Source organism: Theropithecus gelada, chromosome 5 (assembly GCF_003255815.1).
Source record: "Theropithecus gelada isolate Dixy chromosome 5, Tgel_1.0, whole genome shotgun sequence".
Classification (NCBI taxonomy): domain Eukaryota; kingdom Metazoa; phylum Chordata; class Mammalia; order Primates; family Cercopithecidae; genus Theropithecus; species Theropithecus gelada.
This window is the reverse complement of record NC_037672.1, coordinates 41,521,904-41,538,369: the sequence shown is the minus strand read 5'-3', so window position 1 is coordinate 41,538,369 and position 16,466 is coordinate 41,521,904. Positions and strand designations below refer to the sequence as shown.

Below are 16,466 nucleotides of genomic sequence, written 5' to 3'. Positions count from 1 at the left end.
TTTTTTTTTTTTTTTTTTTTTTTTTTTTTTTTTTTTTTTTTGAGATGGAGTTTGTCGCTCAGTCTGGAGTGCAGTGGCACGATCTCGGCTCACGACAACCTCCACCTTCTGGGTTCAAGTGATTCTTCTGCCTCAGCCTCCTGAGTAGCTGGGATTACAGTCACCCACCATCATGCCCAGCTAATTTTTTGTATTTTTTGTAGAGACAGGGTCTCACCATGTTGGCCAGGCTGGTCTTGAACTTCCGACCTCAGGTGATTAGCCCACCTCGGCCTCCCAATGTGCTGGGATTACAAGTGTGAGCCATCACACCCAGCCTTCAATTTCTTATACCAGTGTTTTGTTTTTCTTGTAGAGATCTTTCACCTCCTTGGTTAAATTTATTCCTGTGTATTTGTGTGTGTGTGTGTGTGTGTGTGTGTATTTTTTTGAGACAAGGTCTCACTCTGCTGCCCAGACTGGAGTGCAGTGATATGATCGTGACTCACTGCAGCCTTGACTTCCTGTGTTCACATGATCCTCCCACCTCATACTCCCGAGTAACTGGGACTACAAGCATGCACGACCATACCTGACTGACTTTTTTGTATTTTTTGTAGAGGTGGGGTTTCACCTTGTTGCTCAGGCAGGTCTTGAATGCCCACCTCAGCCTCCCAGAGTGCTAGGATTACAGGCCTGAGCCACCGCACCTGGCCCTGGTTTTTTATGACTGTTGTCAGTGGGATTGGCTTTTTTCTTTCTCATCTAGATATTATTGGTATAGAGAAGTGCTACTGATTTTTGTACATTGATTTTGTATCCTGCAACTTTACTGAATTCGTTTATTGAAATCTGTTTTTTGGTAGAGTCTTCAGGTTTTTGCAGATATAAGATCATGTCATCAGCAAAGAGGAACAATTTGACTTCCTCTTTTCCAATTTGTATTCCTTTTATTTCTTTCTCTTGCTGATTGCTCTGGCCTCGACTTCCAGTACTGTTTTGAATAGCTGTGATGAAAGAGGGCTTCCTTATCTTGTTCCAGTTCTTGGAGGAAAGCTTTCAGCTTTTCCCCATTCGATATGATGTTAGCTGGGGAATTGGTGAGGAAATACTCATGACAGTTACAGTCCTTGTTTCTGCAGCTGGTCATGTAGTCATAACTGGTATTGATGACTGCCTTCTTCTGCCACCCACTCTGTATTCCCTTTGCCTTCAGCAAGCACCTCAGCAAGTTATGGGTTTTTTCCTGGTGGAGTGACATAAACCTTCACTCCTGAAGGATCTGGACCATTTGTAGTCCTGCCTGCATTGGGCTGTTGTAGTTTCCCATTGATCCCATTAATCACAGGGTGCAGTAATACTAAGAGACACCCTAATGGATCTCCTGTATTCCATGCATACTCTTTGCTACCTCTATTATGGAGCAGTAGACTGATTTCATCTTGGTAGTCTGGGTCAGTCACCCCAGCCAACACTGTAACTCCCTCCTCAGACTATTGACTTAAAGATAGGAGGAGCCCAAAGTGTCCAGGTGGTAATCTTAACTTCCAGTTTAATTGAATCATTGTTGTGTCTCCTGACGACAGTGTTCCTCCCTCTGGAACTAAGACCTCTAGGCCAGCAGAACATAATGTCGCAGGAACAGGAAGCAAATATGTTGCTAGTGGATCACTAGGGGTGATGGTGAGTGGTGCCACTTCCACGCCTTGATTCGTGGATCCCTGACTCCTGGCTATGGGAGAAACAGTACCATATATTGGACACTGATTCAGAGCATACACGGCCTTCTGGAGAACTTTGCTCCCGCCCTGCAAAATGTTGTCACCTAGTTGGCATTGTCATTGTGACTCAAAAGGCCATTCCACCGTTCTATCAATCCAGCTACTTCAGGATGATAGAAACATGGTAAGACCAGTGAGTTCCATGAGCATGAGCCCACTGCCACACTTCTTTAGCTGTAAAGTGAGTGCCTTGGTCAGAGGCAGTGCTGTGTGGAATACTGTGACAGTGGATGCATGAGCCCACTGCCACACTTCTTTAGCTGTGAAGTGAGTGCCTTGGTCAGAGGCAGTACTGTGTGGAAGACTGTGAGTCCACAGATGGTAGTCTTGGCAGAAGCACTGTGTGCAAGATAGGCAAACCCATGTCAAGAGTAAATGTCTATTCCAGTGAGGACAAACGTCTGCCCTTTCCATGATGCAACAATCTGCCACCAGGTGGCTGGCTGATCACCCCAAAGAATGGTGCCATATCAAGGGCTCAGTGTTGGTCTCTGCAGCTGGCAAATTGGGCTCAGCAGTGGCCGTAGCCAGGTCAGCCTTGGTGAGTAGAAGTCCATGTTGCTGAGCCCATGCATAACCTCCACCCCTGCCACCATGGCCACTTTGTTCATGGGCCCATTGGGTGATGACGGGGTGGCTGGGGAAAGAGGCTGAGTGGTGTCCACAGAACAATTCATCCTATCCACTTGATCCTTAAAATCTTCCTCTGCTGAGGTCACCCACTGGTGAGCACTCACATGGGATACAAATATCTTCACAGCTTTTGACCACTCAGAGAGGTCCATCTGCGTACTTCTTCCCCAGATTTCTTTGTAACCAATTTTCCAGTCATGCTTCTTCCACGTCCCTGACCATCCAGCCAAATCATTGGCTACAGCCCATGAATCGCACATCTGGTCATTTTTCCTTCCATGCAAAGTGCACAACCAGGTGCACTGCTTGAAGTGCTGCCCACTGGGAAGATTTCCCTTCACCGCTGTCATTCAGGGATGTTCTAGAAAGGGACTGTCATGCTGCAGCTGTCCAATTTTGGGTAGTGCCTGCCTGTTGTACAGAACCGTCTGTGAACCAGGCCCTAGTCTTCTCTTCCTCTGTCAACTGATCATAGGGGAAACTCCCCATGAGACCATTGGTGCAGGCTGGGGGAGAGAAAACAGAGTGGGAGGAGTGGAAACCATGGGCACTTGAGCCACTTCCTCACGTAACTTACTTGTGCCTTCAGGACCTGATCAAGCCCCATCACGTATATACCACTTCAATTTGATGATGCATTGCTGCTGTGCACGGCCCACTTCATGGCTAGATGGGTCAGAAAGCACCCAGTTCATGATAGGCAGTTCAGATCGCACTGTGACTTGATGACCCATGGTCAAATGTTCAGTTTCCAACCAAAGCCCAGTAACAAGCCAAGAGCTGTCCTTCAAAAGGAGAGTAGTTACCTGCAGATTATGGCAGGGCCTTGCTCCAAAATCCAAGATGCCTCCGCCGTGATTCACCTATGGGGGCCTGCCAAAGGCTCCAAACAGCATCCCCATCTGCTACTGACACCTCAAACACCATTGGATCTGCTGGGTCATATGAGCCAAGTGGCAGAGCAGCTCATACAGGACCTATCTCCTGTTCTGGACCCCACTCAAAACTGGCAGCCTTCTGGGTCACTTGATAAATGGGCCAGAGTAACACACCCAAATAAGGAATGTGATGCCTCTAAAATCCAAATAAGCCGAGTAGGCATTGTGCCTTTCACTGTAGGAGGGGCCAAATGCAACAACTTATCCTTCACCTTAGAAGGAATATCTCAACAAACCCCACACCACTGGACCCCTAGAAATTTTACTGAGGTAGAGGGTCCCTTAATTTTAGTCAGGTTTATTTCCCATCCTCTGGCATGCAAATGTCTCACCAGTAAGTCCAGTGTGTTTGCTACATCCTGCTCACTGGATGCAATCAGTATGTCATCAGTGTGATGGACCAGTGTGATATCTTGTGGAAATGAAAAGCAATCAAGGGCTTTCTGAATAAGATCATGACACAAAACCAGAGGGTTGATATACTCCTGAGTTAGAACAGCAAAGGTATATTGAAGGCAAATTGCTTGGTGGGCCTTATGGGCAGGAGTGAAGAAAAAGGAATTTGCCAAGTCAGTGGCTGCATACCAGGTACAAGGAGATGTGTTAATTTGCTCGAGCAATGAAACCACATCTGGTACAGCATCTGCAATTGGAGTCACCCCTTGGTTAAGCTAATGGTAATCCACAGATCATTCCCCAAAGATCCATCTGTCTTCTGCACAGGCCAAATGGGAGAGTTGAATGGGGGTGGTGGGAATCACCACCCTTTCGTCTTTCAAGTCCTTGATGGTGGCACTAATCTCTGCAGTCCCTCCAGGGATGTGATACCATTTTTGATTTACTATTTTTCTAGGTAGAGGCAGCTCTAATGGCTTCCGTTTGGCCTTTCCCACCATAATAGCACTCACTCTACCAGTCAGGGAGCCAGTATGGGGATTCTGCTAGCTGCCAAGTATGTCTGTGCCAATTATGAGTTCTGACACCAGGGAAATGACCACAGGATGAGCCTGGAGACCCACTGGACTCACTCTAAGTCGGAGCTGAGCTAAAACTCCATTAATTACCTGACCTCCATAAGCCCCTACTTTTAACTGGAGGACCACGGTGACATTTTGGGTCCCCTGGAATCATCATCAGCTCAGAGCCAATGTCCAGTAGTCCCCAAAATGTCTGATCATTTCCCTTTCCCCAGTGCACAGTTACCCTGGTAAAAGGCCAGAGGTCTCTTTGGGGAAGGATGGGAGAACAATTAACAGCATAAATTGTCAGTAAGACAGTGGGGTCTTTTTTCAAGGGGACCCAGCCTCCCTTTCATTCAGGGGGTTCTGGGTCTGTAACTGGCTCAAGTTTGGAAATTGATTGAGGGGCTGTGATTCTCGGTTTTTGTAATTCAAATTAGTCTTTTATCCCTTTGACCTAGAAGTTTTCTGCTTATGTAAGTTTGAAAACTCAGGCAATTCTTTTTTAGTGTAGCACATCTACTCATGAGTCATACTCTCATCCTCACCTCCAGGGGCCCACTGGGACTTTAGTCTAGTTATAGTCTAGAAGCAAACAGGGGTGTTGGGGGTGGCTCCTGAAGAGAATCAACATCATCTTGCCTGGCAACTGCCTCAGGGGAGGACATCATTGTTACCGCAGGCAGCACAGGGTTTATCTCCTCAGACAAAGGTGGAAAGGCTGATGGCTGAGAGGGTTCAGAGAGGGGATGTTGCCACTCCTGAGAATGGGGAAGCTGTTACTTCTGGCAAAAAAAGGTTCATCAGAGTTTACAAATTCAGTGTCCCCAGCTTCATCAGGGTCCTCTCACATGTCCCTGCAGGGTCCCATTCTTTTCCAATCAATGCCCTCACTTTAATAGTAGACACCTGTAGAGGCTGTTCATGCATCTTTCCTTGCAGGTCAGCCACTCGCATGATAACAGCTTGTGTCTATTTTTCCACAACTTCAGCTCTTTCCCTGCAGGAGGTAAGACTCTCACTCAGGGCAATCTTAGCAGATTTGAGACTCAGTATCTGCTTCTGAAGCCAGGAGATAGAATCCCTGAGTTCATCATTTTCTTTCATTACTTTGTCCACTGAACTTAGGAGCAACCAACCAGCTTCATTATGTTCCTTGGTTCTCCACACATGGCCAAAGGTATTATGTATAGAGTCACTAAACTCATTGCCTCTCATGAACGAAGAATCAGGAATGTCAAATGCATTTATTTTACATAATTCTCCAAACAGTTTACGCCAAGGACTATCAGTGTTCTGCATACTACTAGAAGTAGAGTCCTTAGCATTTTGGGGTCTAATCATATTAAGCAGCCAGAAACTCCAAAACGAATGAAAGAACTCCATCTTAATATTCTGTTCCTCTAGAACCACTCTTGGTACCAAAATCTGTATTAAGGTTCTCTAGAGGGACAGAACTAATAGAATAAATACATATATATAAAGGGGAATTTATTAAGCATTAACTCACACAATCACAAGGTCCCACAATAGGCCGTGGGACCTGCAGGCTGAGGAGCAAGGAGAGCCAGTCCAAGTTCCAAAACTGAAGAACTTGGAGTCTGATGTTCCAGGGCAGGAAGCACGGGAGAGAGATGTAGGCTGGGAGTCTAGGCCGGTCTTGCCATTTCATGTTTTTCTGTCTGCTTTATATTCGCTGGCAGGTGACTAGATGGTGCCCACTCAGATTAAGGGTGGGTCTGCCTTCCGGAGCCCACTGACTCAGATGTTAATATCCTTTGGTAACACCCTCACAGACACACCACATCCTTCAATCCAATCAAGTTGACACTCAGTATTAACCATCACAGTGTTTATTCATTTTTCATGTATAGGCATGGCCAGCCGATTGCGATTGTTGTTTTAAAAACATACTATACGTTTAATGCAGAAGGCCACATCTTTCTTCTGCTTTTTCTCAACACTATAAAGAAGGTAGAAAATTAATTTTTTCCATTCTAAACGTCAACTTCTTCCACTAGAACGGTTGGATACACTACATAATTTAATTCTTTTAACTATATTACTTATCACTTTTGTTTTCATGATTTTAATGTTTTCAAATATTTTCTTAGTTTTTGAATGGACTGTATTAATATCATTGAAAATATTATTTTAAAATTTAATTCTTCTTAAAAGAAGAATTTACAAATTATTCTTCTCATTCTCAGAAAGGAGCCATGAGGGGAAGCTATCATTTCCTTTTGCTTTGCCCCCCTTCCCATTCCATCACTGAAAAAATGAAAAGAAATTCATAATTGCAGCTTGGAATACTCCATCTGTTCTGAGGTCACTAAGTTCTGTTTCTCTCAAGGGTTCTAAATCATACTCCATTAGTCTGCTTCCAAATATCAGCCCTGAGACTGGAGACCCCAAAATGGGTAATACCACTGAGAGAGTAATTGCAGATAAATGATTTACTTTTTCCTGGTCTAATAAAACCATGAAGGTTGAATACGAAAATTCTTAAAGCACTAAACCAAAGCTGGATAATAACTAAAGGAATAATAGGCAATTTATAAAAAAGCAAAAACTAGAGAAGCATAAGTGGTACGTGAAGTTAAAGCTGAAAAGAACTTTAAACATAATCCGGTAACCAAATTTTACAGATTAAGTAAACTGAGTCTTAAAGCTAAAGTGACACAATCAGAAATATATGGCTATTTAAGGCATTTCGAGATTTGTCCAAGGTTCTCCCCACAATACCCACTGGCCCTTTCAGTGGATTTAGTCCTGTATTTCTTAAAGTTTGTTCTTCTGTGAGCACTGGTCCCATAAACATGCTCTAAACCCTAAAAAGTTCTGTGGTTCAACGAGTTTGGGGCACATATCATGTAGCCCCTTCAAGATCCACTGTGCACACTGGCATTTTAAAGCCCCCAAGGATTGTTGCAGCAAGACAAGCTCTGTTGCTTTGCTCAGTCCAGTGTTTCCCAAACTTACTTGAGTGCTGGACCGTTCTTCCTTGCAGCACCTATGAACACCTATGAAGGTGTTCTGGAAAACCTTCTGGCTTGGGGTAGATCTTGCAGCATGTGGAAGGTAAGTGAAGTAGAATATGAGATATGAACATGGGAATAACTACAATTTTATTCAGAAAGAGGAAAGATGAAGATGCAAGACTAGAGACTTATTACTTAATGTCACTAGGGAAATAGTATTATTAGACAAAAATATCTTGTTCTTTAAAAAGAATGCTAAAAGAGATTGGTGGTTGTTACACTGATTTCCTACTACTGTTGTTACCAACATCAACTTTATTAAACTCAGAATGCTTAATTAAGTCATTTTACCCTCTGTCTGTTTTCCAGGACACTGTAATTTATGATCGACTGGCAGAGACATCAAAATACAAAGAAATTACCCTGAAACATTTAGAGCAGTTTGCTACAGAAGGTAAGTGTAATTCGGCAATAAAGCGTGATTAAAATAAAAGGAAATCGTATATTTCAACTCAAGACTTTCTATTAAAAACTTATGTAGCTATTAAAATTGTTATTCAGTGTATTGCAACTCAATAGAGAGAGCCCCTACCACAAGCCAGGCTCTGTGTGAAGCCTGAGAATGCAAAATAAGATAATCGAGCTTCACCCTGTCTCTCTGTCCTCCTGAAATATATTATGTGCAAGGCAAAGCAGTACCTAGTCTAGAGAGAGGATCTAGGTTAGATGAAAGGCAGCAAGGGTTGTTAAACATGAGAGTCAGTTACTACAAGAATTTGTAGAGTCTTATCTCATACTTGACAATGGTAGTTATAGCTGAATCTAAATCTCCAGTCTCAGTTTTCACTCCTATGTGTTTCAGCTGGAACTGTTGCCAGTGGCACCAAACTGACCTGATCAAATACTTTTTTCCTGTTAACTCAGGCAGACAAAAGATAGGAATGTTTTTTAAAACACTAGGCAAAAACAAAAGCCAAAACAAACAAAAAATAAGATGGCTTTTGAAAAACCTCTGTACAGTTCTTCAAAATGTAAAAGCATGGAAACATATATATTCATAGAATTCAGATTCCTTAAGGCCCAGCCTCAGACCTTGGCAGATACAACCTACCCAGCATACAACACAGATTCTTTTTGTTTTGGAGGAGAACTGAGGGCATCTTTCTCCTCTCTGGGTATGATGTTAAAGATACTCCACTCTTAGATTTTAATGGTTTGGCCCACACCTCCACCCTATTCTTTCTGGCCCTGGACCGGATTACACTTCTCCCCATGACTACCCTCCAGTAAGTTTTCCAGCCAAGTTTTCAAGAGAGAAAAACATGTCCTAAGATGGCCCCAAAGATTTGAGTTCCACTCTCAGTGATCTGGCAATAGACCACCCTTTCTTGGAAGGTAGAGTTCTCTGGGAACTTTGTATGTTCCTTGCTTCTTACTTCTGACATGTTCCCTTCGACACATTTTGTCTTGAGATCACTAAGCCTAGCATCTGGTCCTAGTCATTCTAAGAATGAAATGACCTGGAGTGAGGGCGGTGTCTTCTTGCGAACCTAAATAACTGCTTCCTTGCATAGCTGACAAGTGCTTTGGCTTCTCCTTTCTTCCAATCCATCTACTTTTTTCTGGCTGAGAGAGATGTGAGTTATGAAATTGACAGGCACCAGGCACAGGGGCGGGTCACTGTAAATATCAGCTTCGATTGTTTTCCTGGAGTATATCTGCTGGCAGTTCTTTTTTGCCACTATCCCTCAACTACACTTAGACTTTTAAACTACAGATTTGTGATGACGAAGAATAGTAATAAATGCAGTCATATATCCTAGTAAGAGGAAGGTGGCTTTCCCAGTAGACCCCACCGGGGTCTCTCTTCCTTCGTAAACATCTGTGAGGCCACTATAAAAAGTCAGCCACGATGCTTGGTACTGAGTTACTCTGAAGCACTCTGGGTCCCTGCTTTCCAAGTGCTTTAATAGAGGAGACACACAAGAAAAACTCTAAAACATTGTCACTCACGCCATAGGACTGTTTCTGCCTTTGGCATCTGGGTGAGAGGAGGGTGCATCAAAGAGATGATTTTCAGATCTGAGTCTTAAACTACTTGCAAGGCAGACAGTGGGCAGTCATTGGGAAAAGCAGAATGGAGAAAAAGTTACCAGCATGTGAAAGACCCCTGTGTGTGGGAAGTGAATTGCAGGGAATGAGAGTGAAGGCACCTGATGAAACATGTATAAGCCGTACTTTGGGGCTTAAATTTTGTCCTGAGGAAAAATTGGAAGATTCGAAGCAAAAGAATTGCTTGATAAGATTAGGATTTTAGAAATGCCACACTAGGCATGGAAGATGGATTAAAAGGGTTGGGAATTAGAAGCAGGGTACCAATTTTAAAGACCAGGGGAACATTAATCTACTATTTATACTAAGTTTTTGTCATAATTTAATTGGACTTCAGCATATTGTTTGTATGGAATCACTTTTTTCAAAATGAGACTTTGTGAAATAAAAACAGAAACCTCAGACTTCTGAATAAAATTTTCTTTGGTGTGTTGGGGTGATGTATGCTACCTTTTTCAGGGTTAAGAACTTTATGTTTTGCTGTGGCTGAGATTTCAGAGAGCGACTTTCAGGAGTGGCGAGCAGTCTATCAGCGAGCATCTACATCCGTGCAGAACAGGCTGCTCAAACTCGAAGAGAGCTACGAGTTGATTGAAAAGGTACGTGGATGATTCTGTTGATCATACAGGGGGTTTGGTTTCCAGAGAGTTTCGATCTTTATTCAAGGAACCAATGGAATAAAAGTTAAAATATCTTTTGACATACCATTCACTACTGAATACCCTCTCATCATCTAAGCATTAAGAAATCTTAATATGCGTTAAAATGTTGCTGAGAAGTCTTTGGGGTTAGATATTACTTTGTATAGATCTTCACCCTTTTCACAATTTTGGATCAAGGTTTGGCCAGTCTAGCAATCTCCTTGCCAACATGTTTCAGGTTCTGGATCTCTGAGGATATGGAACATGCCCCCACATACACTCACACATTACATACATGACATGTGTGCTTTGAGTTAATAATATAATATGCAATGCAATGTAAAATAGTACTGTAATCACACAGCTTGCATAGCTGATAATAATATATAAGAGAGTAATCCAGTGCTTACACTTGCCCAGTCATTGTGACAAACATACACCTGTATTATTTCTGTGACAGCTGTAAATGTTCTCATTTTACAGATAAGGAAACCAAGGCTATTAAGCCAGAAAGTGACGGATACATTTTGATTGATACTGTATAAATAGCAAGAATCTTGCTTCCTTAATTAGGAAAACATTTTTGTGTAGCACTTGCTGTGTGCCAGGTGCTGTTCATAGCACTTTCATCTATTAATCTAGTCAGTCCTCACAACATCCCTTTCAGATGCTAATTATTCCTATCTTATAGATGAAGAATCCAAGGTAACAGAGAGGTTAAGTAATTTGGCTGAGAGTACACAGCTCCTAATAGGGGGAGCCAGAATCCTCACTCTTCCTCCGGTATTCATGCTCTGAATCACTCAAGTGTCTTCATTCTAACCTCTAGCTTGCCACTAGATAACTCTTCAATAGCACTCATGTTTGTGTTGCATAGAATCAAACTAGCCTGTCTGCTGCAGTTTACTTGTAATCTTTTCTCCAGGTAAGTAAAGACTGATACTTTGTTCTTCTTTCCTCTCTATCAAACTGTGTACTTCCTTGTGCCTCTGTCTTGAGAAGTGGCTAGTGTTACCAGTACCTCCCTGGACTATTTTCCCCCTCTGCTCCTCACGTCCCCTCCCTTTATGTAGTATGGAGATACCATGTTCTAGCTGCAGATGGTTTTCTTTATTCCACAAGGTCGCCATATGCAACTCGAGATATTGGTCTCCTGTCTCCTCAACAGATTATCACTTTTTATGGAAGTGATAATTGTTTCTCACATAGCCTTTATATTTTGTAAGGGGAAGATCCCTAAATATAAATATAAGCTCACATATATCATACCTGTATATATAGAGATAGATACGTAGATATATCTAGATATCTCCTCCTTATATTTGAACTTAACTTTTTATTCTGCTTATTTATAAGAAAACATGCGATAGCATGTATGGTGTCTTCCAGGATGATACTCCCACCCTAAATTTTATAGGTATACACACACGAGGGGGCTTGTTATCAATTGACTTATTTCAATGTCTCTCTCGCCTATCTTCCACACTCCTTCCCTCCCCACTCCCTCCCTCCACATTCTCTCTCTCCACTTCCTAACATATTTATATATGATTATGTCTTTGGGGTATTTATGTAGTGAAATAAAATAATCTGAAGCCATAATCATAATCTCTTTTAATCTGCCCAGCTAAAGTCACATATCTTAAAGCATTAGTGCTATTGATTTTTAATCTTTGCTTCCCTTACTCTTTTAAGAATTTAAGGCCGGGCGCGGTGGCTCAAGCCTGTAATCCCAGCACTTTGGGAGGCCGAGACGGGCGGATCACGAGGTCAGGAGATCGAGACCATCCTGGCGAACACGGTGAAACCCCATCTCTACTAAAAAATACAAAAAACTAGCCGGGCGCGGTGGCGGGTGCTTGTAGTCCCAGCTACTCGGGAAGGCTGAGGCAGGAGAATGGCGTGAACCCGGGAGGCGGAGCTTGCAGTGAGCTGAGATGCAGCCACTGCACTCCAGCCTGGGCTACAGAGCGAGACTCCGTCTCAAAAAAAAAAAGAATTTAAAAAAAAAAAATCCAGTTTGGAAATGATTTTTTTCCTGTCTCTGAATGTAAGGCAGCCTTGCCTCCCATCCTCATGAGACAGAATTAATATGTAATAAGTCAGAATAAAAAATATATATTTGAAAATGGATTCTAAACATATTACATTGTTTCCACTTGAAGCACAACTTCAGTTCTAGAGTTGAATGTTTAATGTACCTAATATCCTTACTCTCTGGATGTCCTAGAGTTTTTTATAGATTAAATTTTCTAGGTTTAACAGTTATGGTTCTTGTTCTTTTAATAACTGATTAAAAGCCTTGCAACCTCCAGCTTTTAACTGAAATAGATGTTCAACGTTTTCCCAGCAGATGGCGATCATGAGCTACATTAAAATTTAAGTTGACAGGCAATCCATTAAAAGTGGGGGGGTGTGTGTATACACATATACACACACATCTATATATGTGTCTATATGCATCTATATAAACTACGTATAGTTTACAGATGACAGAAACCTCCTTTATGACTGCTTTTTACCTAAAATACATGAAAACGGGAATTTATAACTAATTTGTCTTTACTTCATAGTAAGCCATGCCTCTATTGTTGAAAATCTAAGATCCAGAAAGATTAAGAGATTGGGTCATTTACTCAGCCAGCCTGCTCCAAATGAAGACTAATTCTGTGTCCATCTCTACTCCTGAAACCGGAGCTTCATTTGGTGATCCATTTAAATAACTTTCATCAAGCAGTTCATGTTTACATGCTCATGCACAAGCAAATGAGGCCGTGGCCCTCTGGGTACCACAGTCTGAGCAAATTCCCCAAATGAAGAAATCTTGAGGAACCCAGAAAGGTGACCCACAAATTTGATCCGAAGGAAGCTTTTGGAGAGGTGGTAACTTTTGAAATGGGCCTCCAAGGATTATTTTACCAGTTAGAGGAGAGCAGACATCTTTTTAGGGAAAAAGAATAGACAAAATAGACCAGATGTGATGGCTCACACCTGTAATCCCAGTATTCTGGGAGGCCAAAGTGGGAGGATCATTGAGCCCAGGAGTTTGAGACCAGCCTGGGCAAACATAGGGGGAGACGTTCTCTCTACAAATAATTTTTAAAAATTAGCTGGATGTGGTAGCATGCACCTGTGGTCCCAGCTGCTCAGGAGGCTGAGGCAGGGAGAATTGCCTGAGCCCAGGAGGCTAAGGCTGCAGTGAGCTGTGAAAGTACCACTGCACTCCAGCCTTGGTGACAGAGTGAGACCCTGTCTCAAAGTTAAAAAAAAAAGTAATAATAAAATTAAAAGAAAAAAAGATAAAATAACACAGGGATCTTTGTGACCAAGCTGTTTTTCTGAAGTGTTTCCATTAACTGCAATCATAGGAGGACTGTAGGATTTTTAATATAGAGAGCCAGAGTTATATCACTTCTTTCTTGGTCTCAGATTCTATTCTTTGTTAAAATCAGCTGGGATGAGTGTTCAGAAGTTGTGATTTACTGCCATTAAAACCACTCTAGTGAGGCAAGTTTCAGCATGTCAGACCACAGATTCTTGCAACATGTTACCCTGGCTTTAAATTGAGCAAATACAGTCCTAGGGTTCATCCATCGTCTTCTTCCTTATCTACTTTAACTGAGACGTGCCGTTTATGTAACCTATTTTTTATGTGATTGGAATCCATTTTTATGTAGACCATAATATTGGTCTTAGCTTGTCATTATTGGACTTACCATGTCAGACAGTGAATTTTTAAACTGTGAGGGTCATTTTCACTTTTTTTTTTAGAACAGAATTTTCCAAACAAACTGCCTGAATCATAATATATATAATTGACGAAAGCAGGGCTGCTTTGGCTGGAATGGAAGAGTAGAGAGGAGATCCAAACCGGCTTTCCCCTCAGCCTCCACCCTGCCCTCATGGGTGCTCCAGGCGGGGCTTGTTGTGACTCGGGATCCACTAAGCACAGTTTGAAAACCATATATTACGTTTGTATGTGGACTTTTTAGAAAACGAATTCCTCAAAAGATCAGAACATCATTGTGCCCATATGCAAGCTGTTTCTGAACATATTTGAATTGATATGTCATTGCCACATTAATGGTAATATTACATTCACAACATTCAAAATATAAAAGATTTTTAAAGTTTTTCCTAAAATAATATTTTAGTACAAAATAAGAGGAAATGTTACAATAGGATTAAGGTTGTACTTTTAAACCCTGCTGTCTCCCTCTTGTCCCTCCGACGTTTGTTCAAACCGGTAATTCAGTTTTTCAGATTAAGTTAAATCCTTATTCCTTTGGGTACTGTAACTCCTAGCATAAGCTGAAAAAAATATCCAAATAGACCAAAAATATACAAGAAGGCATTTGTCCTTTGGTTGTGATGCTTAGTTACTCAGGTATGTTACTACCCAGCACACTGAGTACTAGAATGTGCTGCCTTCACTCTCAGGGCACACTACGGGAAAGAGGATATGGAAAGTTTGAAAAAGACCACAGGGTATTGTTATCCCTATTGACAGTCATCATGAGATGAGAGGATTTGGGACTTTTAAATCTGTCTATAAAATATAATTATCAGCTCTGTTCCAACACTGTACTGTTTGAGCTCCAATACTTGCATTCATATGGTAAGCTTTTCAGGATATTTCTGAAAATTGTAATGCTGAGAGTTGTTTCACCAACCAGTTGCCAACACAGCTTTTTCATTTGTTTTTTCTTTTGCTGTTCAAGAGGTGACATTGATTACTAGGAAGGCCTAACTTGTTCAGGAATAAGAAAGCTCACATGATTAAAATGCAAATGGGACTATCATATTGGATACTTCAGTTGTCTGGACCCACTTTGCTAAGGAGAATTGCAGGTTCACAATGGGTATCATGGACAGTAACACCTCTTAGTCTCTTTTCATCACCACTTGAGAGAATTTACAGTAGTCTCATTCTTTCAGACAACAAACTTGACCTGTTTTATCTCACCCTCATTCTTTTGAAAGGTAGTCAACATACTTGGACTCATAATTTTAGATTGGGAAACCACTTACAGTGTCAGCCTATATTTTTTAAATCAGATTTTTTTTTTTTTTTTTTTTTTTTTTGAAATGGAGTCTCGCTTTGTCTCCAGGCTAGTACGCAGCGTCGGCTCACTGCAACCTCTGCCTCCTGAATTCAAGCGATTCTCCTGCCTCAGCCTCCTGAGTAGCTGGGACTACAGGCTCCCGCCACTACACCTAGCCAAATTTTTGTATTTTTAGTAGAGACGGGGTTTCACCATGTTGGCCAGGATGGTCTCGATCTCCTGACCTCGTGATCCACCCACCTCGGCCTCCCAAAGTGCTGGGATTACAGGGCTAAGCCACCATGCCTGGTCTAAATCAGATTTTTTAAATTAAATTAAAATTTTGCATTTTCTCAAGAAGAATTGTAAATAACAGAATAATTATGAAGTTTTATGTTTCATTGGCAGGGGTTTCTCTGATGTTTCTCACGTTTGATCTGTCACTTTAATATATCAGGAGCCAGGGTGATATCACTTCTTTTTGGTCTGAGCTTCTATTCTTTGTTAAAATTTATTTACTTTTATTCTAACTTATTTCTAAGACACATAAATTATGTTTTGTCTCATATTCATACTATGCTACTAGATTCCTTTGAAAATTAGTAGTACAGAAGTCTGGTCTTTCTTCCTTATTTTATAATTAAACCATTGTTTGAAATATGAAGGCGTGCCTTCGTGGAATACATAATTTTTTGAAAATGTTTAATATTTATTTGCTTCAATAGAAAAATGCAATTATGTCTTTAGTACTGCATAGATTACCTACTAATAATTTCTGTGTTTCTGAAAGCAAATCATTTATCTTGAGCATTACAGAAAATAGTGTAAACTATATAATACCTGCCTAGATTCATCACTGAATAAAGCAGATTTCCCTGGTGATAAGATTTTGCTTTTTCTCTTATTATGATGCATGGATTGGGAAACTTTTTAAATGGAAACTTATCTGATGCTTTCATCTGTTCAAGTTTTTCTGAAATAGGTTATGGGTTAGAAGATCATTTCTGAGCTTAAGAGTAAACTCAGAACACTGTAATTCTGCTGTCAAGCCTTTTTTGATCAGGTAGCAGTGTTGTGTTTTATGTGCATTTTGTAGTTTGTGATTGATGTATGTCATCCACTAGATTGAAGTTTCACGAAAGCAGGGACTGTGTTTATCATATTTATCACTGTGTCTCCAGCGCTTGACTGACTAGCCTATGTTAACTACTCAATAAATATTTGATGACTAAATGAATTATTCATTTAAATAATTAATTCAGAAGTTGGAGCTTAATAAGTACTTGCTTAATGAAAACCTGCCCCCTATTAACAAATCTAGTTCATGCTTTCCACGCATTGAAGGCACTGGTATCAAATGTGCTATCACTAAGGATTAATTTAGGGGTGTGTTAGAA

At 41.3% G+C, this 16,466-nt stretch overlaps 1 protein-coding gene across 2 annotated transcripts in view; it reads left to right on the top strand.

Annotated features, from left to right (window-relative positions):
* Nucleotides 1–16,466, top strand: part of ATP8A1 (ATPase phospholipid transporting 8A1) — a 268,521-nt gene that overhangs the window by 138,479 nt on the left and 113,576 nt on the right. For both annotated transcript variants that reach the window (XM_025386297.1, XM_025386299.1), the window contains 2 exons: nucleotides 7,641–7,725; nucleotides 9,843–9,982. In XM_025386297.1, coding sequence (XP_025242082.1) covers nucleotides 7,641–7,725; nucleotides 9,843–9,982 — 225 coding nt within the window. The remainder of the gene's footprint in view (nucleotides 1–7,640; nucleotides 7,726–9,842; nucleotides 9,983–16,466) is intronic.